General features: G+C 37.9%; 1 protein-coding gene across 1 annotated transcript in view; it reads left to right on the top strand.

Moving 5' to 3' along the window:
- The first annotated feature begins 600 nt into the window (after positions 1-600).
- GLRB (glycine receptor beta) overlaps positions 601-23,544 on the top strand; it is an 89,570-nt gene continuing 66,626 nt past the window's right edge. Inside the window, exon 1 of the mRNA XM_055549619.1 lies at positions 601-722. Within this exon, the coding sequence (XP_055405594.1) occupies positions 601-722 (122 nt within the window). The remainder of the gene's footprint in view (positions 723-23,544) is intronic.

The raw sequence follows: 23,544 nt of genomic DNA, 5'->3' as shown, positions 1-23,544 counted from the left end.
TGTCTTTGAAAATATATGCATACAACAGTCAAAGAACAGAAGAAATTTAAAAAATAAAACATAAATTTAAATGTACTAGCACAATCTTAACACCTTGTAAACATCGTTCAGCTATCTTTCTAAGCATGTATTGATACATTCTGTAATTCAGTATCAATTTATAATTTTATGAAACTATATAGTAGAAAATTTTACATACTTACTTTTTACTCCTCATGGGGGTCTTATTTTCTACGAAGCAATTTTTAAACTAACTTTTACTATGAAAACATCACAGAGCGTCACAAGATATAAAGTAAGGTGTAATTACAGAGATGCAATTTACAGAGTTTTTCTTTCAAGGAAGAGAAAGAAGAATAGAAAATTTTACCGAGTATAATATATTTAGTACGCTTAAAATATGACAAAGCCTTCATGTTTGTGCATGTATGGAAGACAGATGTTTGCCAAGAGCCCTGAGAATATGATGTACAAGCGCCCTGTCCATGGTAGTAACAGTCACGATCCTTAAAGAGTCATGTAATTGTCATTTGTCTCATGAATGTAAATATCTTCTTGTTCTTTCTTGTAGATCCATCTTCTGAAATTTAAATTTTCAAGATGAAGTTTTTATTGGCAGTGGCCTTTTTTATTTTAATTTCCTTGTGTATTGAAGAAGCCTACTCAAAAGAAAAGTCTTCAAAGAAAGGGAAGGGGAAAAAGAAGCAGTACCTATGTCCATCGTATGTCCTTCATGTCTTATATTCTTATACAGAGAGATGTTATTGCATTTTTATCAAAGTAAAGTGGTTTACTGAAACACATGTCATCAGGACTATTCCAATCAGAATATGTACCAATTTGTTTCATAGGTAGAAAGTGACAGAGTGAAGAAGGCTTTAGGAAATGAAAGCTAGTTCTCAGCTTTTAGATGAAAGTAGTAGAGTTTTATCAAGTTTTGTTCATGCTGTGGACTTATATAATTTTATACATCTTTTATAAAAGTAGGAAAAAAAGTTCTTTCTTTCTTACTGTGAATTCTTTGGATACTGAGATTATGTGTTTTGAGCAAGTACCAGTTCAAAAAGTTGACTTTAAAAACCACTCCTAAAAATGAATATTCATTAAAAAAATCAGATAGCTGGAACTATAATTTTAAGGTCTATTTAATTTATATTAATGCACGGCAGGAGAAAATTCACATGGTAGATCAGTTTCCATTTCAGTGTATTTTTTTTTTTTTGACAAAAGATTTATATTAGGAAATTAGGATATTTCTCAGAAAATGTCATTAATTTTGAAGTTACTTATAAAAAAGAATCTAAGTCCAATTCCCACTCCCTCCCCAGTCAGAAAAAAACCAGCAAGGTTTTGTGGTTTGGACTCCATTTTGTAAAATAAAGAGTTAATATTACTGGTGAATAATAGTATATAAATAAATAACCTTCACAAAATATGTGCTTTTAGGTAGTAATGTTACAATGTATGCAGTTATCTGGAATAAAAATTAATTTGCTGATACTGATTATTTTTACATTAAGATTTCTTAAGTGCCATATTGGTCTGGGGTAACATTATTCCAGCATCATCATTATTTAAATATAGACTATATAATTTCATAGATGTTCCATAAAAATTTTTAAGGTACAGTTTAGGAAGTGTAGTTTTTAAAGAAAAGATATTAGAGTTTGTATTCAGGGTGGATGTTTGTATGAATATGTGAGACAGAAGTTCTGGGGCTGGTATGGTGACCCACATAACGCCTTATCATGCATAAATCTCCCTGTTAAGCAGTAGCTCCTGGTTTACAACTATAACAGTTCTGCTTATTCCAGTTTACACGGTCTGATGTCAGGCCGGGTTCTGGGTGTGACAGGATGGCCCCAACTGCCTGGCTGAGTGTGACCTCCTGCCTCTGTCACTCATCTTCACTGATACAGTTTTTGTGCAACAGCCGGGAGATGAGCATTTTAGGGAACTGGACATGGTCAGGCCTTACTCTTCCCAAGCAAAAGGACACATTGTCTTGTTTTGGATCATGTTTATATTAACCTTTTATTTGATAAATCATAGCATATTGACATGAACTGTTGTATTTGTCTTATAGTCCTGGTGATTCGGTTTATCAGTCAAGCCATCTGTGATCACTGAGGAAGCTGATAGGAATCCTGTCTCCCCACCCTTCTCCCACCCAGTCTCCCCATCAAATGTCATGAACCAGAGTTCTGAATGTGGCAACTGCAAGCCTTATAACTATCATGTATCTTATAAGAGTCTTTTAGAGGGCATCCTGATAGCATAGCTGGTAAAGAATCTGCCTGCTGGAGACTGTTCGAGTCCTGGGTTGGGAAGATCCCCTGGAGAAGGGAATGGCTACCCACTCCAGTATTCTGGCCTGGAGAATTCCATGGACAGAGGAGCCTGGTAGGCTGCAGTCCATGGGGTCACAGAGTCGGACAAAACTGAACAACTTACACACTTACCCCTTCCCAGAATTATTCTATTGCCTAGGGCTTCCCTGTTGGCTCAGATGGTAAAGAATTTTCCTGCAGTGCAGGACACCCAGGTTCGATCCCTGGGTTGGGAAGATCTCCTGGAAAAGGGAATGGCTACCCACTCCAGTATTCTTCCTAGAGAATTCCATGGACATGGCAGCCTGGTGGGCTGCAGTCCCTGAGGTTGCAAAGAGTTGGACAAGACTGAATGACTGAACACACACACATGAACTGACTTCTGTATACTTAGTGTGTCTACAGTTAAGACAGATTTTTAAAGTTAAATCTGATAGATAAAGAGTGAAACTCTGAAGGTTCTCTTCGGCACATATTGGTGATCTCTAAGTGGAAGGCCCAATATATACCTGGTAAGCCTATATCACAGTATTTTCGATATGTTGAGAAATCTGTCTCAACCACAGTAGTCAAATTTTGATTATATTACTTACTTTTGTGTAATAATAATGAGACTAAATAAAACTTTATGAACAGCGGGCATAGCTATGCTGCCCCAAATCCAGCTTATTAAAAAGTAGATGTACTTTGGAGAGTTAGATTGGTATAGTTTTTCTTTGAGCATTTTATAAAGAATTTTGATTTTAAGTGATCACTAAACCTCTGAAGGGAGAAGTCAATGGCACCCCACTCCAGTACTCTTGCCTGGAAAATCCCATGGATGGAGGAGCCTGGTAGACTGCAGTCCATGATGAGGTCTCTAGGAGTCGGACACGACTGAGCGACTTCAGTTTGACTTTTCACTTTCATACATTGGAGAAGGAAATGGCAACACACTCCAGTATTCTTGCCTGGAGAATCCCAGGGATGCGGGAGCCTGGTGGGCTGTCATCTATGGGGTCGCACAGAGGCAGACACGACTGAAGTGACTTAGCAGCAGCAGCAGCAAACCTCTGAAGACTAAGGTTTTTTTCTGGCTATTATTGGATCCACTATATTAAATTTCTTTGAACATCCAGATTTGGAATCTCAGTTATAATAATGGGCTGAGAAAGAATATGCAAGTTATTTGTATCTCATATGGTTCAGTTTGCCCATTTTGTTTAAGTTGATTAAACATTAATCACCTTGATTAAGAGGAGTATTTGAGATCACAAAACCAAGAAGTTAGGTGGACTGCCATATTCTCTTCAATATGGTGAAACTTGCCCAGTGATATTTTCATTTATTTAAACTTTTTTTTGGAATAGAGTTGAGTAATGGAGTTGGATGTTGTATACACAGTTAATGTGTTATGTTCGTGTAGCAAACATGAGCAAAAACTTCCCATTTTACTCTTTTAACTTTTCCCTCCAAAGATTAGAAATAAGGAGGAAAATGTTTTTAAATGTAGAAAAAATAAAGAACTTAGGACCCTTCATATTCTAGGTCAGCGTGAAGCTTGAATCTTATGATAAACTTTTCCTGGCTTTTTATTATTTTTTTAACCTACATTGTTTTGAGAAGCTTGACAATCATAAATTTATGCCATTATTCATTTTTTATGGTGTGTAATGAAAGCAGCAGTACCAGGTTGACAAACTACCTGATAAATTTGAGTTAAAAATTTTCAGAAATTTAGTCTCTATTAATAAATATAAAATAAACTTAAAATTAGAAAATATATTTTAGATTAAATCTTTGGACACTGTTTAGCTTTCTCTTTTACAGGTTGAATTTTACATTAATCTTAATCTTTTGGTCTTTTTATTTCCTATATATTCTGGATTAGTGGTTGTGTCCAAATCTCTGACTGTAACTCCATCCATTCACTATTACCTTCTCAGGCTCTGATTTTAGCTCAGACCTCTCTTAGCTCAAGCCATACTCATACATCCAGCTTTTCTATTAGTACCTAGTTATCCTGTCTTGATCTTAAAACTCAATTTAAAGTGATAAAAAACCAAGTATTGAAACCCTCCCCACCCTTTCCCAAAGTGGTGTTTCCATTTGCATTCTTTTCCATCCAAGCTCAGATCCTCAGGATTACCTGAGACCCTCTCTCTACCTTAGCTTCTCAAATCCAGTCAGTCGTCACCCAGACTCCAAGGTCAGAGTCTGCACAATGTTAGGAGTGTGTCAGTCACTCCCATCCCTATCATGACCTTGCTTTTTCTCCTCCTCTCACCTGTTTTGCCTGTATTAGTCTCCTTTCACTTTATTAGTCTCCTTGCTTCTTGTCCTTCATCAATTCCTACCCCACATCAACCCTAGAGTGTATTTTCTTCAATCTACTCAAGTCATTCCAATGCTTAGAGCTCTTTTAGGGATCCCATAGCCTTCTGGAAAAGGTTCTCATTTCTTGGCACAGAACTCCTGCTGAACTGGCCTCTGACTCCCCCAGCTCTATCTTCCCATCCAGCCCACACCCCTACTCAAGTCTCATACACACTTCATGCTTCAGACCTCTGAAATGTTCTTCCATTTTACCCAAATGCCAGAGATTTCCTTCTTTCATTAACTTCTGACTCAGTGCTCTTATTCAAATCCACAGCTGCAAATACTGTTTTCACTGTTGACTTCTGTATGTCCAGCCCAGATTTGTCTAGAAAGCACCACACCCACACATCCAACATTTCAATCTAACTGTTCTATAATGACCTCAAAGTCAATTCAACACAAACCTTGCTGTTTGCTCTGGGAGACCTTTCCTAAGCCTAACAATCTGATTTCTATAATCACACTCTGTTCCTTTGTGGTTCCCTAATTGCCTGTCCCGTTTATAAGGCTATCCGATGATATCACCTGTAATTGTCTGCTTTGCCTACTAGACTGTAAGCTCCTTGAGGGCATCATCTTACTGACTTGGTCACCAGAGATTGACATAATGCCAGGTTCAAAATGTACGTGGAAAAAAAATTTGTTTAAAAAATGAATACAAACATCAGATCTTTGAATGACATGTCATTGTATCTAGATTTTTTTACAGTGCTGGAAAATAATGTATAGATCTCTGTGGATAGTATTTAGACCTACAGTCTGAGTATAGGGAAAATTAGTTAACAACTAGGTAGCTAGTACAGCATTTCAACCTGCATGATGTTTCCTGATGAAAGTTTGGCCTCGTCATGTTAAACATCTTTACCAATGGCCAAAATAAGACTGTACAAGGGAAACACTCAAATGAAATAGATGGTGGATATGTGAGATAGAATTAGGATCTAATATGGTATTGAATGAGCTTCCCTGGTGGCTCAGGGGTTAAAGCATCTGCATGCAATGCAGGAGACCTGGGTTCGATCCCTGGGTTGAGAAGATCCCCTGGAGAAGGAAATTTCAACCCATTCCAGTATTCTTGCCTGGAGAATCCCATGGACGGAGGAGCCTAGTGGGCTACAGTCCACAGGGTCGCAAAGAGTCAGACACGACTGAGCAACTTAACTTTCACTTTCACTTTTCATGGTCTTGAAGGGCCAAAGTGAGGGGCTGAATCTAACAAAATTGAAGTATAAACTGCACTTTGTTTCAGAAAACATGTGTCCAAGTATATAGAATGGGGAAAGCATAGTTTGGCAGAGAGCAAATGGAAAAAATGTTAGATGCTATTAATATTGTTTAAAAAAAAAAGAAAGTGAAAGTTGCTCTGTTGTGTCTGACTCTTTGCAACCCCATGGACTGCAAGTCTCCTGTCTGTGTAATTCTAAGGACAAAATACTGGAGTGGCTAGCTGTTCCCTTCTCCAGGGGATCTTCCTGACTCTAGAATTGAACCAGGATCTCCTGCATTGCAGGCAAATTCCTTCCTACCTGAACTACCAGGGCAGCCCTATTTATAATATATTAATATTGTAACCAGTATGTTAATGTTGTAACCATGATACAGATGAAGCATTATGTAACATAATATAGTGTAATAGAGTAGAATAGTATATTAGAATATACATGATACAGATGAGTAACTATATACTTTATCTTTCCATATCTTTCTCAGCTATATATAACTATATTTAGTTACTTAAGAAGGAAATTAGTGTTAATATTTTACTAATTCTGTGTTAAGCATATTACTTCATTTAAAATAATTCAGTTATTTATAGCAAGCTTTACAGAGATTTCTGTACTGTGCTAGTCGGTACTTTCAGGGGAGAGAAATAAGAATAGTTGAAGTAATTACCATAATGTCATATTTGGAAGAGCTAAAAGAACTGAGGTATTTGACAGTTGTCTTCAATTTTTTGAAAAATTTTGATTTAAATGAGAAAGTTTTTGCTGCTTGGCACCAGTAGTTAAAACAAGGACTAATGAACATAAGACACGAAGAGGGATAATTTTGGCTCCAAATTAGGAAGAATTTTCTAATAGCAGTCTGCCAGATATAATTGCCTAGGCAGGGAGATAGTAGAGTTCACAGTGACTCCAAGCACTCAGCCATGGGGGATAATTGCTTGGCAGCATATTTTATAGAAAGTTTGAGCGTTGAATGGGTGGTTAGGCCAGATGGCAGTATTTATGGACATTTCATTTTGTGAGATTCTAAAGATTCTTTGATTCTAATATATTGTATGTGATGATAGCCTTAAAACTATCCAATAGTAGAATGATACAGAATCATCTTTTAAAAATTTTATCTCCATCCAGACTTAAATGGATCAGCTGCTATTTTTGGTGCATTGTCTTGGAAAGCTCTACCATATAAAATAAATATATCTTGGTCTAGTAATAAGGATTTAACTTTCAGTGGTAGCATTTCTTCTTGAAATTTCATGAGTAATCAGATTTTTTTTTAGTATCTTTTAAAACCACACAATCTTTTTTCCTGCAATAAGCATGTTAAGCTACTATTAATTTCAAGAAATAGTGATTGACAGATGACAAATTTAAATTATCTAATGAATGCCTGCCATAATTGATAAGAAGGAGGCATAGATTTATAGATTTGCTCTATTGTACATGAAACCAGAACTTTCTAAAATATACTTTCAGAATTCTTGATTGAATAAGCAAAAGCAAAACAAAAGAGAACTATCACAACCAAAACCAAAACATGATTTATCATGTTTATTTGTGCTCATGGCAGACATAATAACACTTTTTAATACTGGATTTGACCAGATCATAACCTCTTAGTACATACTACCTTTTTTGGCATCACTGAGTTAGGGAACCTTTTACTGTTAACGAAGGACTGTTTGAATTTCACCTACTCGCTCACTATAGGTATAACTAATATGCTTGCAAGCTACATTTGATATCTCCTTTCTTGGGCTTCCCTGATAGCTCAGTTGATAAAGAATCTGTCTGCAGTGCAGGAGACCCCGGTTTGATTCCTGGGTCTGGAAGATCTGCTGGAGAAGGGATAGGCTACCCACTCCAGTTTTGTTGGGTTTCCCTTGTGTCTCAGCTGGTAAAGAATCCGCCTGCTGCGCAGGAGACCTAGGTTCGATCCCTGAATTGGAAAGATCCCCTGGAGAAGGGAAAGGCTACCCACTCCAGTATTCTGGCCTGGAGAATTCCATGGACTGTATGGTCTATGGGATCGCAAAGAGTCGGACACGACTGAGAGACTTTCACTTCTCCCATTTTGGGCCCATATTTCTATCTTAGGTGTGAAGAAGCCTAAGAAGCCCTTACTTGATACTTGTGAGGGCTGCTGTTATTTCTGAGTGTGTAGTCATGTTTGCATGTATTTATTTTATCTTCTTAATGATCTTTCTGTCAAACTGTTGCTCAGTTTGCATGCATGCTCAGTCATCTCCTACTCTTTGTAAATCTATGGACTGTAGCCCACAAGGCTCCTCTGTCCATGGGATTCTCCAGGCAAGAATACTGGAGTGGGTTACCATTTCCTCCTCCAGGGGATCTTCCTGACCTAGGGATTGAACCCATATCTCATATGTCTCCTGCATTAGCAGGCAGATTATTTACCACTGAGCCACCCGGGAAGCCCTCAAACTGTTGGCGCTCTAGCTTTAAAATCATGGCATAAAGATTTATGGTTCTCTCTGTGTGTAATGGGAAACAATATGACTTTTTTTTTTTACTAGTTTGTTCACAATCTGAGAAAGTTGTGTGTGCATAAATGTGTTCGAGAATTTTTTGTCTCCTTGAGAGAGCTGTCGTACCATTTAATGATAGCATCTGTATACATCGGTTCTGTGTAGTAAGGAGGGTTGGGTTACTGTGAATAATTAAAGCCATTGTGTGTTTCCTAAATTATGTTAGCCATTTTCTTCCTATTCTGATTTTCTTGCCTACTATGCATTAATTAATAGTAATTAATAATTAATAGTTATTAATATAATGGGTTGATTTTTGTTTAGTTCCATTTTCTAACTACCTAATGGGGATGTTCAAGATAAATACATTGGCAAGAAAGATGAAACGCTGATTTATAAAGAGTATTGAGAGCCTGTACAATGGATGTAATTGAAAATTGCCTATATTATTATCACCATAACAAAGTAGAACAAATTTTTCATCAATGGGCAGTTATGTATTTTCTTACTAGCTATTGAACCGTTCTAATTTAATGGCATGCAATTATTTTGCAGTCAGTTGAATTAATGATCTTCCTTTTACAAATAATTCCCTAGGTTTTAAAGTAAGCTTCTTTGTTATTTTAGTTATTTGGGCATGAAACTTAAATGGAACCTGTTTTCTCTTAAAGTGATCTCCTATGTCTGTCCTATTCATTGCATCTGTGCTTACCATCATGTTCAACTTATCTGCTACAATAGCTTCGTACTTATTTACTGTATTTTTTTCTCTGCTCATTATTATTTGACTTATGTATTGTTTCCATTTTCATCTTGTTAATCTTATGTTCCAGACCCACAATGTTGTCTTATTCCTTCATGGATCCAGGGCAGACTCTTCATTATGACTTTGAAAGGCCTCTCTGATTTACGTGCAGAACTTTGTATAAAACTACTTTCTTGTCTCAGAAAGGCCAGTCTGTCATTACGCCAGTCTGCCACTTATGCGTAGACAGGCTTTTGGTTAGGATGACAACTTCCTGCTTAATCTATGCAGCTCTTCCAGGCACATCTCAGATATTGCTTTGCTTTATGAAATTTAAAAAAAAGGTATTTTATATTGGAGTATAGTTGATTAACAATGTTGTGTTAGTTTCAGGTGTACAGCAAAGTGACTTATATGTATGTGTATGTATTATATATATGTATATATACATATATATAATATATTCCTTTTCAAATTATTTTCCCATTTAGATTACTACAGAATATTGACTATAGTTCTCTGTGCTGTACATGAGGTCCTTGTTTATTTTATATATAATAGTATTTGTTAATAAACTCCCAATTTATCTCTCCTCCTACCTTTCCCCTGGGTAGCCATGTTTGTTTCCTATGTCTATGAGTGAGTTTCTGTTTTGTGAATAAATTCATCATATTACCTTGCCTTGCCTTATGAAACTTGTAAAATGATTAGAAATTTCCATTGAGAAAAATAGTAATACAAATTAATAGTATGCTGAAGTTGTTAATAAATTGAGTTGGACCTTGATAGAATACAGTGTTTAGATAGAATAGAGTGTTAATTTCCTGGCGGGTATATCATAACTGGAACCTTGTGTGGAATTCTGGCTGCTGTTGTTTATGAGGGTTGGATTTACATGAGAATTTCTTCCAAGAACCATGATCAGGGTTTGCTGGAACATGAAAGTCTGTGGTTTGATCGATTGTACTCTGAATTGTTTTCTTTAAGAATAGACGAGGAGTTTGTATTTAGACCTTACGTTACAGAACCAAGACTAGAGAGAGAAACATAGAAGAAGACATTTCAGTTTTACAGTTTAGGATATAACTACCCAAAGAAAAAATGAATTTCCTTGGGTGGTTCTTTGCTACCAGAGTGATGAACATGCTTGATTAGGGGCAACAACCAGACCAAGTGTCACTGGGAAGCTTGATTAGACTTTATGATTAAAACTAAAACTAAACTTCTGGATCTCTTAGAATCCTTTTTGTTTATCTTGTATGTTTTGACACTTGATTAGATTTAATATTATTACTCTTTATATGATAGCTTTTATTTTCTGATTGAAACATTTATATTATGTTAACTCTTTAGCTAAATTACAAATACTTGAGATGAGATGGTGCAGTCTCTCCACTTTCATTATAGTATATACACTCTAACTTAGTAAGCATAAATGAAGCTCTTATGCAAAGAATTTTGATGTAGGCAGAATATATATATATTTAAATATATATATATACTTTATGAAATGAATATATACTTAATGAAAATGTGTATATATAAATACAGTTTCTCTATATAGTTTCTTATATAGAATATAGATATGAATATATAGTTTCATATGAAATTATATATATAATTTCACAAATTATATATATAGTTTCATATTCTGCCTACTTCAGAGTTCTTTGTATTTGAGCTCTGTTTGTGTTAATACTTAATCAAATGGAATCAAACAGGTGACTGAGTATATAGAAAAATCATAAGTTAATCATAAATTAATTCAGTGGCTCCCTGGGGCCATATTTAGAGATTAAATACTTGGAACATGTGCTATTTAAATTCCCTCTGTACTTCTGTTTAATCTTGATGGAAAAAGCACTGTAATTGGACAGAAAGAGCCCTGCTGTATCTCAGAACTGTTGCTGATAGGCTTTATAATTTTCAGTAAGTCATTTAATTAATCTTGGTCTCAATTTTCTCATTGCATGGTGAAAAATTTTATCTCAGTAGTCTCCTCATTTCATTTATTTATTCCAATTCTATCTATTATGCTACAATCCTGTTTTATTTATGATTGTTTTGGTAACTTAATATTCAGGGCTATTTTTTTTTTGTCACAATCTTTTTGTTTTCTGATTTAGAACCAATCAAGCCTAAAAAATGGAAAGAGAATATACAAAATTATGTTTCTTAAGCAAATTAATTACTAAGGGCTATGATTGCAGATTTGACTTAGCAAAATATAGGTATATAACTGTCCTCCCAAATCGAAGAATGATATGTGTCCAAGGTGAATAGTCACCGTTCTTAGCTCTATAATTATTTACAAGTTATAATTATCAAATTGTGGAATTTGACTTACAAACTTATGTCTTGTGTTTGTTTTTTTGTTTTCTTTTGGAGGTGAATACTTTCTGTAATGCAGTAAAGGATGTAGTAGCTTTGCATAAGTCTCCTGTATTCTCCTTATGCTACTACCTGAAAAAGGCACATCACTGCTGTCCTCCTGAGAACAGAGAACTCTTCATAAATGAGTTCCTCTGGCCCAGACATTTTATGGAAATTTACACATAGAATTCATAAAGCAAATTATTCAAATTTATGTACATATAAATAGCTCCTCTGAGAAATGATGTAAATAGAAAATTACATTTCTCAGAGCTCTGATTGGAATAATAGCAAAACACTGATTTAATCACTAATAGACTCTGTTAAAGAATGTGAAATATCTGACCTGTATTAGTCCTCCTGTGAGAAGACAATGGAAGGAATTCATGATGACTCAGGATTCAGGGAAGTTTAGGACTCTGAGCCTGAGAGTAACCAAAGAGAATAGGCCCACCTTAAGTGAGTGATTTGCAGCTTTCTGTGCATCACTGTTGAGCTCTGAGTTATACCATGGACCCTGCAGCTGAGACATCCTCAAGGTCTTATTGCAACATTCTTTGATATCTCCTAGAAGCTCCAAATTTATTGGATTAGAATGTCTATAATATTTTTCTTTCACTTTACAAATGTTGCTTGGAATCTCCGTTGGTTTGTTTTGTGTGTTGATCTCACCTTTTCTGGGTCTTCATTGCGGGGCCTCCACATTTACTTGGCTCTTAGTGGCTCCATTGTTCTCTTTTCCTAACAGCGGTTTCAGTCCTTGATCAACACCCCTTTCAGTCCTTGCCTTCAATGTGAACTTCAACTTTAAAAGAAAAAAAAATAGAAGTCACTGGACAGTTGCTCCCCGAACCCCTCCTTCTTCCCTCCAGAGCTGCCTATGGCATCATCCTTTCTCTTCTTCTTGCCTTCTGACCTAGAGGAAGAGTCTTGGATTCCACCCCCCACGCCTCTGAGACTCCCCATCACCGCACTTGGCTCTACCATGTGTCATCATCTTCTCTTCTTTGGCTCCTTTTTCCAAGGGCTTAAAAATATGCTGAGGTTTAACCTACCTGAAAAAGTGTGCAGTTTTTTTTTTGTTTTAACTTTTACTTTTTGTTTGGGTATAGCCAATTAACAACATCATGATATTTTCAGGTGAAAAGCAAAGGGACTTAATCATACATATACATGTGTCCATTCTCCCCCTAAACTCCCCTCCTGTCCAGGCTACCACATGACACTGAGCAGAGTTCCTTGTGCTATACAGTAGATCCTTATTCACTATCCATTTAAAATATTAAAAGTGAGTAGTTTTTATATTCCTGTTTCATCGGCTTTGTTTCTTCGCCTGTGTTCATTGTCACACTTCTTAAACTGACAGCCCACAGCAACCTCTACTTTCTTGGCTCTGTTGTTCAGTTGCCCAGTCGTATCCAACTCTTTGCGACCTCATGAACTGAAGCACACCAGGCCTCTCTGGCCTCACCATCTCCCAAAGTTTGCCCAAGTTCATGTCCATTGCATCGGTGATGCCGCCCAGCCATCTAATGCTCTGATGCCCTCTTCTTCTGCTCTCAATCTTTCCCAGCATCAGGGACTTTTCCAATCAGTCAGCTCTTTGCATTAGGTGATCAAAATACTGGAACTTCAGCTTTAACATCAGTCCTTCCAACGAGTGTCCCGTTAACCCTTAAGATTAACTGGTTTGATCTCCTTGCTATCCAAGGGACTCTCATGACTCTTCTCCAGCACCATTTTGGCATTCTGCCTTCTTTACAGTTCAGCTCTCACAACCATATGTGACCACTGGGAAGACCATAGCCTTGACTATACGGTTCATTGTTGGCAGAGTAAAGTCTCTGCTTTTCAACATACTGTCTAGGTTTGTCACAGCTTTCCTGCCAAGAAGCAATCGTCTTCTGATTTCATGGCTGCAGTTGCCATCTGCAATAATTTTAAAACCCAAGAAGAGGAAATCTGTCACTGCATCCACCTTTTCTCCTTCTATTTGCCATGAAGTAATGGGGCCAGGTGCCATAATCTCAGCTTTTTTAATATTTAGTCTTAAGCCAGTTCTTTCACTCTCCTCCTTCACCCTCATCACAAGACACTTTGTTCCTCTTCATCTTCTGGCATTAGAGTGGTATCATTTACATAGCTTGATCTCTTCAGCATCTACTAGGTCTTTACCATTTATGTCCTTATTGTGCCCATGTTTGGGCAAAACGTTCCCTTGATATTTCCAATTTTCCTGAAGAGATCTCTAGTATTTCCCCTTCTGTTGTTTTCTTCTAGTTTTATACACTGCTCATTGAAGAAGGCCTTCTTGTCTCTCCGTGCTGTTCTTTAGAAATCTGCATTTAGTTGGACATACCTTTCCCTTTCTCACTTGCTTTTCACTTTTCTTCTTTCTTTAGCTATTTGTAAGGCCTCCTCAGATAACCACTTTGCCTTCTTGCTTTTTTTTTTCCTTTGGGATGGTTTTGTTTACTACTTCCCTGTATAGTATTATGGAGCTCCATCCATAGTTCTTCAGGCACACTTTCTCCAAGTTCTAATCCCTTGAATCTATTTGTTACCTCCACTGCATATTCATAGGGGATTTGACTTAAGTCGTATCTGGCTGGCATAGTGATTTTTCTCTGCTTTCTTTAGTTTAAGCCTGAATTTTGCTATGAGAAGCTGATGATCTGAGCCACAGTCAGCTCCAGGTCTTGTTTTTGCTGATTGTATACAGCTTTTCTATCTTTGGCTACGAAGAATGTAATCAATTTGATTTCAGTATTGAACATTTGGTGATGTCCACATGTAAAGTTGTCTCTTGTGTTGCTGAAAAAAGGTATTTGCTATGACCAATGGCTTCTCTTGGCAGAATTTAGTTAGCCTTTGCCCTAATTCATTTTGTTCTCCAAGGCCAAACTTGTCTGTTACTCCAGGTATCTCTTGAGTTCCTACTTTTGCACTCCAGTCCCCAATGATGAATAGAATATCTTTTTTTTTTTTTTTTTTTTTTTTTGCTGTTAGTTCTAGGAAGTCTTCTTGCTCTTCATAGAACTAATGAATTTCAGCTTCTTTGGCATCAGTGGTAGGGACATAGACTTGGCTTACTGTGATGTTAAATGGCTCGCCTTGGAAATGAACCGAGATCGTTCTATTATTTTTGAGGTTGCACCCAAGTACTACATTTCATACTCTTTTGTTGATTATGAAGGCTACTCCATTTCTTTTATGGGATTCTTGCCCACTATATATTCTATATATATACTACAATACTATATACTATTTCCCTGGTGGCTCAGGATAAAGCATCTGCCTGCAATACAGAAGACCTGGGTTCGATCACTGGGTTGGGAAGATCCCCTGGAGAAGGAAATGGCAACCCACTCCAGTACTCTTGCCTGGAGAATCCCATGGACAGAAGAGCCTGGTGGGCTACAGTCCACGGGGTCACAAAGAGTCGGACACGACTGAGCGACTTCACTTCACTTCACTTCATACTATATAGTATACTATATAGAATATATACCACTATATATTCTATACAGTAGATGTAATGGTCATTTGAAATAAATTCATCCAATCCCATCCATTTTAGTTCATTGATTCCCAAGATTTTGAGGTTTATTCTTACCATCTCCTGTTTGACCACATCCAATTTTCCTTGATTCAGTAACCTAACATTCCAGGTTCATATGCAATACTGTTCTTTGCAGCATCAGATTTTACTTTCATCACCAGACATCCTCAACTGAGCATCGTTTCCGCTTTGGCCCAGCCACTTCATTCTTTCTGGGGCTATTAGTAGTTCTCCTCCATTCTTCCCCAGTGGCATATTGGACACCTTCCAACCTGGGAAGTTGTCATATCTTTCGTTGTCCTATCTTTGTCCTTTCATACAGTTCATGAGGTTCTCATGGTAGGTATACTGGGGTGGTTTGCCATTCCCCACTCCAGTGGAACACGTTTTGTCAGAACTCTCCACTATGACCATCCATCTTGGTTAGCCCTACATGGCATGCCTCATAGCTTCATCAAATTACACAAGCCCCTTAGCCACAGCAAAGCAGTGATCCGTGAAGGGGATCATTGAGATCATTCTCAGTTCTAATTCACTATTTTTTTTCCTTTTTTTTACTTGAATTGCTTTGAATTACAAAAGCCAGACATTACTGTTGTAACAAAGGAAGCAATACAACCTCATTAATTCTCCTAATCACATTGACTCCTGTCACCATTCTCTTTTTTCCTTAATTTATTTATTCATTATTTACTTATTTGTTGTTATGTGTGAGCTTTCTCTAATTGCAGGGAGCAGGGACTAATCTAGTTTCAGTGCTTAGGTTTCTTATTGGAGTGACTTGTTGCAGAACATGGGCTCTAGGGCAAGGGCTCAGTAGTTGTGGCACACGGGCTTCATTGCCTCGTGGCACGTAGAATTTTCCTGGAGTAGGGATCGACCCACGTCTCCTACATTGGCAGGCGGATTTTCAGCCACTGGACCACGAGGGAAGTCCAGCCATTCTGTTTTTTGATGAAGATATTAATTTTGTCCCTTTAAAGAAAATATGCTAAATTTATTTTGAGACCTTATAATTTGACAAGGACTAATGTTTGTCTAGGAGAAGGCAATGACAACCCACTCCAGTACTCTTGCCTGGAAAATCCCATGGACAGAGGAGCCTGGTAGGCTTCAGTCCATGGAGTCGCGAAGAGTCAGACATGACTGAGCGACTTCACTTTTACTTTTCACTTTCATGCACTGGAGAAGGAATTGGCAACCCACTCCAGTGTTCATGCCTGGAGAATCCCAGGGATGGCAGAGCCTGGTGGGCTGCCATCTATGGGGACGCACAGAGTCGGACACGACTGAAGTGACTTAGCAGTAGAAATGTTTGTCTTCTGTGTCCTGAAATGACCATGTCCCCCACCAGTCCCAATTTGCCTTCCAGCATGTATCTGGTTAGACACCTTCCCTGGCTATTCCATTATGTCTGTCAAGAAATAGTGGATTTTACCAGATATCCATATCCTCAGTGCTGCTAGAGGTTCATCCTTGGTCCTTTTATTTTCTTAGCACTTAGTTCTACCTGTATCTGTGGGTTATGCACACATGCTTATCTCCAGGTGTAGTTACTCTTGTGAGTTCCAATTAATTATTTGTAACTTCCTCTGGACCTCAGCATTAATATATCAAGCTAGTTCTGCTCTCAACCTTCCTTAGCTCTGCACCTAGCCTTTTCATGAGAAAGGGTTTAAACATCTTCTATTCTGTCCCAGACATTCACCTTGATCATCTCATCTTTATTAATGTGCATATTAATGTGGACAGATATTAATGTGGAATTAATTGAATTGATACAGAAGAGGAAGAATGGGATTGAAATTCAGAAAAATGGGGTTCACTCTGTCACTAACTTTCTTTGTGTCCTCAGATAAATTACTCTGGACCTTAATAGTCTTGGTCTGTAAAATGAAAGAACTGCCAAAAGAATTAATGAATTTTTCATAGTCACTGGAAGAGAAGTTTGCTCTGGAGGTTTAATAGGTGGGAACACCATTGTCTTGAGTATGAAGGGACTATTCTGGGATGGATCACTTAATGCATTTGTGACCTTTCTTTTGCCCCACCTGTGCTCAGTTCTCTTATCTGTAAAATAGAAATGATGAACTGATTTACAGTGTTTATCCGACAATATAATTTGACATTGTGTATGAAATTATCTTTTGAACCCTAAACATTCTATAAGGTGGACTGCCTGTTTTTGTGATATTGAGTTTCTTTGAAAGAGCTCAAAGGGGTTTTGCATTTTTTTTTTTAATTTTATATTTTATTTTATTTTTAAACTTTACAAAATTGTATTAGTTTTGCCAAATATCAAAATGAATCCGCCACAGGCATACATGTGTTCCCCATCCTGGACCCTCCTCCCTCCTCCCTCCCCATACCATCCCTCTGGGTTGTCCCAGTGCACTAGCCCCAATCATCCAGTATCATGCATCGAACCTGGACTGGCAACTCGTGATTCTAGCTCTTATTCCTCTATCGTGACTTAAGCTAATTTTTAGAGACAGAAAACCTAATTTTACAGCTAAACAATACCTGTGTCACTTTACTGCACATATTCTCCTAAGATTCAGGATTTTAGGGCTGGGGTGAGTACAACACATGTCCCACCTTTCTGTGCCAGGCCTGCACTGTAAGCTATGTGTGAGACTCAGAGCTGGGCAGATTCTCAACTGAGTTTGTACAACAGGCAGTGGCACCCTCCCTTTACACATGAGCAACTTGTGGCATGTGTTTCTTAGGGTCATAAGATTAGTCAGTGATATTCCAGTGATACTCTCTGGTGGGTATTGTGGCTCATTTTTTTGGTCATTGGGTACATCTCATAGTTTATCCTGCTTATCTAGGAGATAAGAATGCTGGGGTCCCAGGAGGTAAGATTTTTTTGCCAAGGGCGTAGCCCTGGCCAAAAGCCAGAGGGGAACATAGACTTCTGATTTCCAGTCCAAGTCTTTTCATGAACTTCCTTACTACCATGTTTGTGGTTTTCTAGTTGTTGCCCTCACCAGTAAGAACACTTTATCTTGATTTCACTTTGTATATTTTTAAGAAACATATATTAGGTTTATTGTAGGCTTTTCCTAAGACTTAAAGCTCATTGAAGTACTTTGTAAATAACTAGGAATGCATTATTTGTAAATAACAGAATGTGACAAAATTGTTTGTGTGTTATTGTTTTTAAACATTTTTGAAGTGTAATTTGCATATATAAAAGTGCATTTATCTTAAGCACACAGCTTAAGTGTTCACATGTAACTATGTAACCAGAACCTGGATTTAGAAATAGAATATTGTCAAGTTAGAAGCCACTTACTGTCTGCCCATTTTTGAAATATGATAAATGGAATAATCCTGTAAATATATGTAAGATTGATCCACAATGTTAAATGTAGCAAGAGTTCAACCATTTTTCATTGCTGCATTATAGTTCATGATAGAAATCACTGTCCTTTATTTTTCTCTACTTTTTGTAGACATTTGTGTTGTTTCCAAATAAATAGACATGTGTGCACACACACACACCCTAATAAAGACTTTTATGGAGAATATATAAGAAACATTTAGAAATCATTAGGAAAAAGGCAGACAGCATAATTGAATATGCCCAAATGATGGCAGCCAAAAGGCCAGAGCCGTATTTAAAGATGATTGACATAATTACTAGTCAAGGAAATACAGATTAAAATGACAGTGGGACACTATTATAACTCAGCAGAGTGGCTAAAGTGGAAGTGAGAGGGAAATACTAGGTGTGCATGAGAATGTGAACAGGTACAGTTTCATTCTCTGCTGGTGAAAGTCCACATAGGCAGCACCATTTGATAAGGCACTTATCAGTGTCTCCTGAAACTGAAAATCCATACACCCTATGACTCAGGCATTCTATTCCTATGTATAGATACTAAGCAGAAACATGTAGACATGTTTACCAAAATACAGAACAAAATGTTCATACAAGCACTGTTTGTAATTACCAGAAGTATAATTCATCTTTGTTACCTTCGTCTATGCTTTTTTGATTCCAGAGGATTCAACATTTTTCAGACTAAAATAATATTGAGCATCACTCAGGCTAGGTGACCAAAACTTTAGTAGTACTAAAATAGATTGAGTTGGTTAGAATAAGAATTGTATGAAAAAGGCAAAATTGACCTTTGAAGCTGTAATCAAAATATCCAAGATAAAGACAAACCCCTTTAAGTTCTTCCTGGAATTATCATGCATCTTTTTGCTTAGCAAAATTAGGTGTGTCTAGGCAGCTCTGAATTATCAATGGAATGGTAGTAGTCCTATAGTTAATTCTAAATAAAAGGTACAGTCATTAGTACTTTGAGTGCATTTATAATATTCTATTCTGGGATTTCACAAACCTTAAACAAACTTCCAACTTAGAGTAAAAAGAAAATGATTTCTCTATGACTCTTAACTGGCTTGCTGTTTCTAATTTTATTTTTTTAAAAGTGAATCATTTAACTCATTCAATTACTCTTTTTTCTCTCTCTTTTTTAGAATAGGAGTTTCTTTTCTTTTTTTTTTTTTTAGTAGGAGTTTAGTTGCTTTACACTGCTGTGTCAGTTTCTACTGTACAGAAAAGTGGATCAACTATATGTATACCTGTGTTGTTGTTCAGTCGCTAAGTTGTATCTGATTCTTTTGCAACTTCATGGACTGTAGCTGGCCAGACTCCTCTGCCCATGAGATTTCATAGGCAAGAATACTGGAGTGTGTTGCCATTTCCCTCTCCAAGGATTCTTCCAACCCAGGGATCAAACCCACATCTCCTGCTTGGCAGGTGGATTCTTTACCACTGAGCCACTTGGGAAGCCCAGCGATCCCATACGTATGTATGCCTATATCCTCTCTTTTTTGGGGTTTCCTTCCCATTTAGGTCACCACAGAGTACTAAGTAGAGTTCCCTGTGCTACACAGTGTGTTTTCACTCGTAATTATTTTATACAGAGTAGTATATACATGTCAGTCACAGTCTCCCAGTTCCTTCCACCCTTTTCCCTTCACCCTTGGTATCCAAAGGTTTGTCCTCTATGTCCGTGTCTCTGTTTTTGCTTTGGACATAAGTTCATCAGTACTGTTTATTCTGTGTTCTACATTTTGAGCATCTTCCCTGTGCACCTATAAACCTTACCATTTATTCTGTGCTGACACAGATTCAAGGCAAAATACTTTACATACATATAAATGCCATACATAGCTATAAGAGTCAATATCTTCTGTCATCTTCTGATGACAGAACATAGCTGTATTTCTTCTAAGCCTCTGTTATAGAAGCACACGGCTGCTGCTGCTGCTAAATCGCTTCAGTCGTGTCCGACTCTGTGCGACCCCATAGACGGCAGCCCACCAGGCTCCCCTGTCCCTGGGATTCTCCAGGCAAGAACACTGGAGTGGGTTGCCATTTCCTTCTCCAATGCATGAAGGTGAAAAGTGAAAGTGAAGTCGTTCAGTCCTGACTCTGAGCTACCCCATGGACTGCAGCCTACCGGGCTCCTCCGTCCATGGGATTTTCCAGGCAAGAGTACTGGAGTGGGGTGCCATTGCCTTCTCCATAGAAGCACACAGGATCTGTAAAACCTGTGTAGGTGTTAAGTCACCATGCCGTGCAGTGGATTATGGGTGTGGTTCATTGTTCCATTTCCCTGGGTTCCAGACATTTCAAATTGCTTTCTCTGCACATATTTGTCTGTCTGTCTTTGGAGGCCTATTTCTAAGCAATATTGCACAAATAACCTTTCAAAACTGTGTAACGTTTTACAGGAAAACCTACTTGAATGGGAATATTAAAATAAGACTTCCTTGTGGATAGCAGAAACATGTTTACAGTGACCTTGCAGGGGGAGGAATAGCATTGATTACTACATGATTCTCTACTCTCTTTTACATGCTATTCTAAGCGCTTCACATCAGAAATGAAAAGTTTTTGAAATAGTTTTTATTAGCTCTTTATGTCAAAATGATCAATGGCTCATTCAATTATTAAGTATAATAGAAAATTTGTATTTAATTAAAAAGCCAAGTTATTAAAATTCTAATTGATAATGTTCATAATTCTGAAATCCTACCTCATGTGAAAATTCTTAAATTTCTACTTTAAAGAGCCTACATAGCTTATTTCATATATTAATAATATCTGCCTATATTAATTCACAGTCACCTGTTCACATTTGAAAGTCTTTTGTCCTTAGAGTATGTCTGGCCAGAATCCAAAATATACAAGATAATTGATTGTTTGATATTAAGGACCATTTTAATTAATTATATTTAATTATTAAGTAAATAGTACATTTACTTATGTAACTTATATAAGTAATCTATAATTGTATTTTCTTTTGGCAATAACCAGAGAAGGGGAGTTGAAACTTAGCCCAGTATGTCAGGAATTTGAAGTAGGATTTTTTCTGCATCAGTTTTATTGAGGTTCCAAAGGCCAAGAACAACCATGCCTGCATCCTAGAGTTGGGAAACAGACCTCTGATGCGGTCATGCTCGTGGGACCTCTAGCCCGCCATCTGCATCCATGGCTCAGCAGAGTTAGAATGGAGAAGACCTGGGACAGCCTCTTTGGAGGAGATTGTGAAGGTGCCGTGGCAGTTCTCATGGTCCCCAGCAGATGGAAAGGATGCTTTTCCTTCTCTAGGTGACTCCAGAGGCAGAGTCACCTGTGTCCCCCGAGTGGGGGGCTCATGGCGACCTGGTCCCTGGACCCCATGGAAGTGAAGGCATGGCTGTGTCTGTGGGTGACAGACAGAGGAACAGACAGAAGAGGCTGCTGTGAGTGGAACTATGTTTACTATTTGTCAGGAGAAAGAAAGATTGAGTCCTTCCTGCAACTCAGATGTGGTCCCAGGAGAGAGAGGAAGAAAGTGCAGCGTGAAATTAGCAGTAGAGGAGCTGTGCCTGAAGGCCCAGGAGGGTTCTGAAACCCAGGCGTGCGGACTACAGGATGCCTGGGCTCAGGGTTGGAATCTGAGTTGCCAGCTGGAGCAAGCCCACACTCATCATACATGGAGAAAATAGGCAAAGCAAATTAATTGGGAATGAGGATATTTTTTGTAACATTTCAATAACCACCTTTTCATAAATGTGGCTGGATAGCGGGTATTTGAAACCATATCAAATGCAAACCTTAGCACTGAATGATATTCTTTTAGGACTGGGAACTGGGGGTTTGGGGATTCCTATCCAGTGACTATACAGTGGAAGTGAGAAATAGATTTAAGGGACTAGATGTGATAGACAGAGTGCCTGATGAACTATGGACATTCGTGATATTGTACAAGAGACAGGGATCAAGACCTTACCCTGGGAAAAGAAATGCAAAAAAGCAAAATAGCTGTCTGAGGAAGCCTTACAAATAGCTGTGAGAAGAAGAGAAGTGAAAAGCAAAGGAGAAAAGGAAAGATATAAGCATCTGAATGCAGAGTTCCAAAGAAAAGCAAGGAGAGATAAGAAAGCCTTCCTCAGTGATGAATGCAAAGAAATAGAGGAAAACAACAGAATGGGAAAGACTAGAGATCTCTTCAAGAAAATAAGAGATACCAAGGGGACATTTCATGCAAAGGTGGGCTTGATAAAGGACAGAAATGGTATGGACCTAACAGAAGCAGAAGATATTAAGAAGAGGTGGCAAGAATACACAGAACTGTGCAAAAAAGATCTTCACGACCCAGATAATCACGATGGTGTGATCACTCACCTAGAACCAGACATCCTGGAATGCTAAGTCAAGTGGGCCTTAGAAAGCATCACTACAAACAAAGCTAGTGGAGATGATGGAATTCCGGTAGAGTTATTTCAAATCCTGAGAGATGATGCTGTGAAAGTGCTGCACTCAATATGCAAGCAAATTTGGAAAACTCAGCAGTTTCCAGGACTGGAAAAGGTCAGTTTTCATTCCAATCCTAAAGAAAGGCAATGCCAAAGAATGCTCAAACTATCACACAATTGCACTCATCTCACACACTAGTAAAGTAATGCTCAAAATTCTCCAAGCCAGGCTTCAGCAGTACGTGTACCATGAACTTCCTGATGTTCAAGCTGGTTTTAGAAAAGGCAGAGGAACCAGAGGTCAAATTGCCAACATCCGCTGGATCATGGAAAAAGCAAGAGAGTTCCAGAAAAACATTGATTTCTGCTTTATTGACTATGCCAAAGCCTTTGACTGTGTGGATCACAATAAACTGTGGAAAATTCTGAAAGAGATGGGAATACCAGACCACCTGACCTGCCTCTTGAGAAACCTATATGCAGGTCAGGAAGCAACAGTTAAAACTGGACATGGAACAACAGACTGGTTCCAAATAGGAAAAGGAGTACGTCAAAGCTGTATATTGTCACCCTGCTTATTTAACTTATATGCAGAGTACATCATGAGAAACGCTGGACGGGAAGAAACACAAGCTGGAATCAAGATTGCCGGGAGAAATGTCAATCACCTCAGATATGCAGATGACACCAC

This window comes from Bubalus kerabau, chromosome 16 (genome assembly GCF_029407905.1).
Source record: "Bubalus kerabau isolate K-KA32 ecotype Philippines breed swamp buffalo chromosome 16, PCC_UOA_SB_1v2, whole genome shotgun sequence".
Taxonomy (NCBI): domain Eukaryota; kingdom Metazoa; phylum Chordata; class Mammalia; order Artiodactyla; family Bovidae; genus Bubalus; species Bubalus kerabau.
The sequence above is the reverse complement of the archived record's forward strand: the minus strand, read 5'-3'. Positions and strand labels throughout refer to the sequence as shown.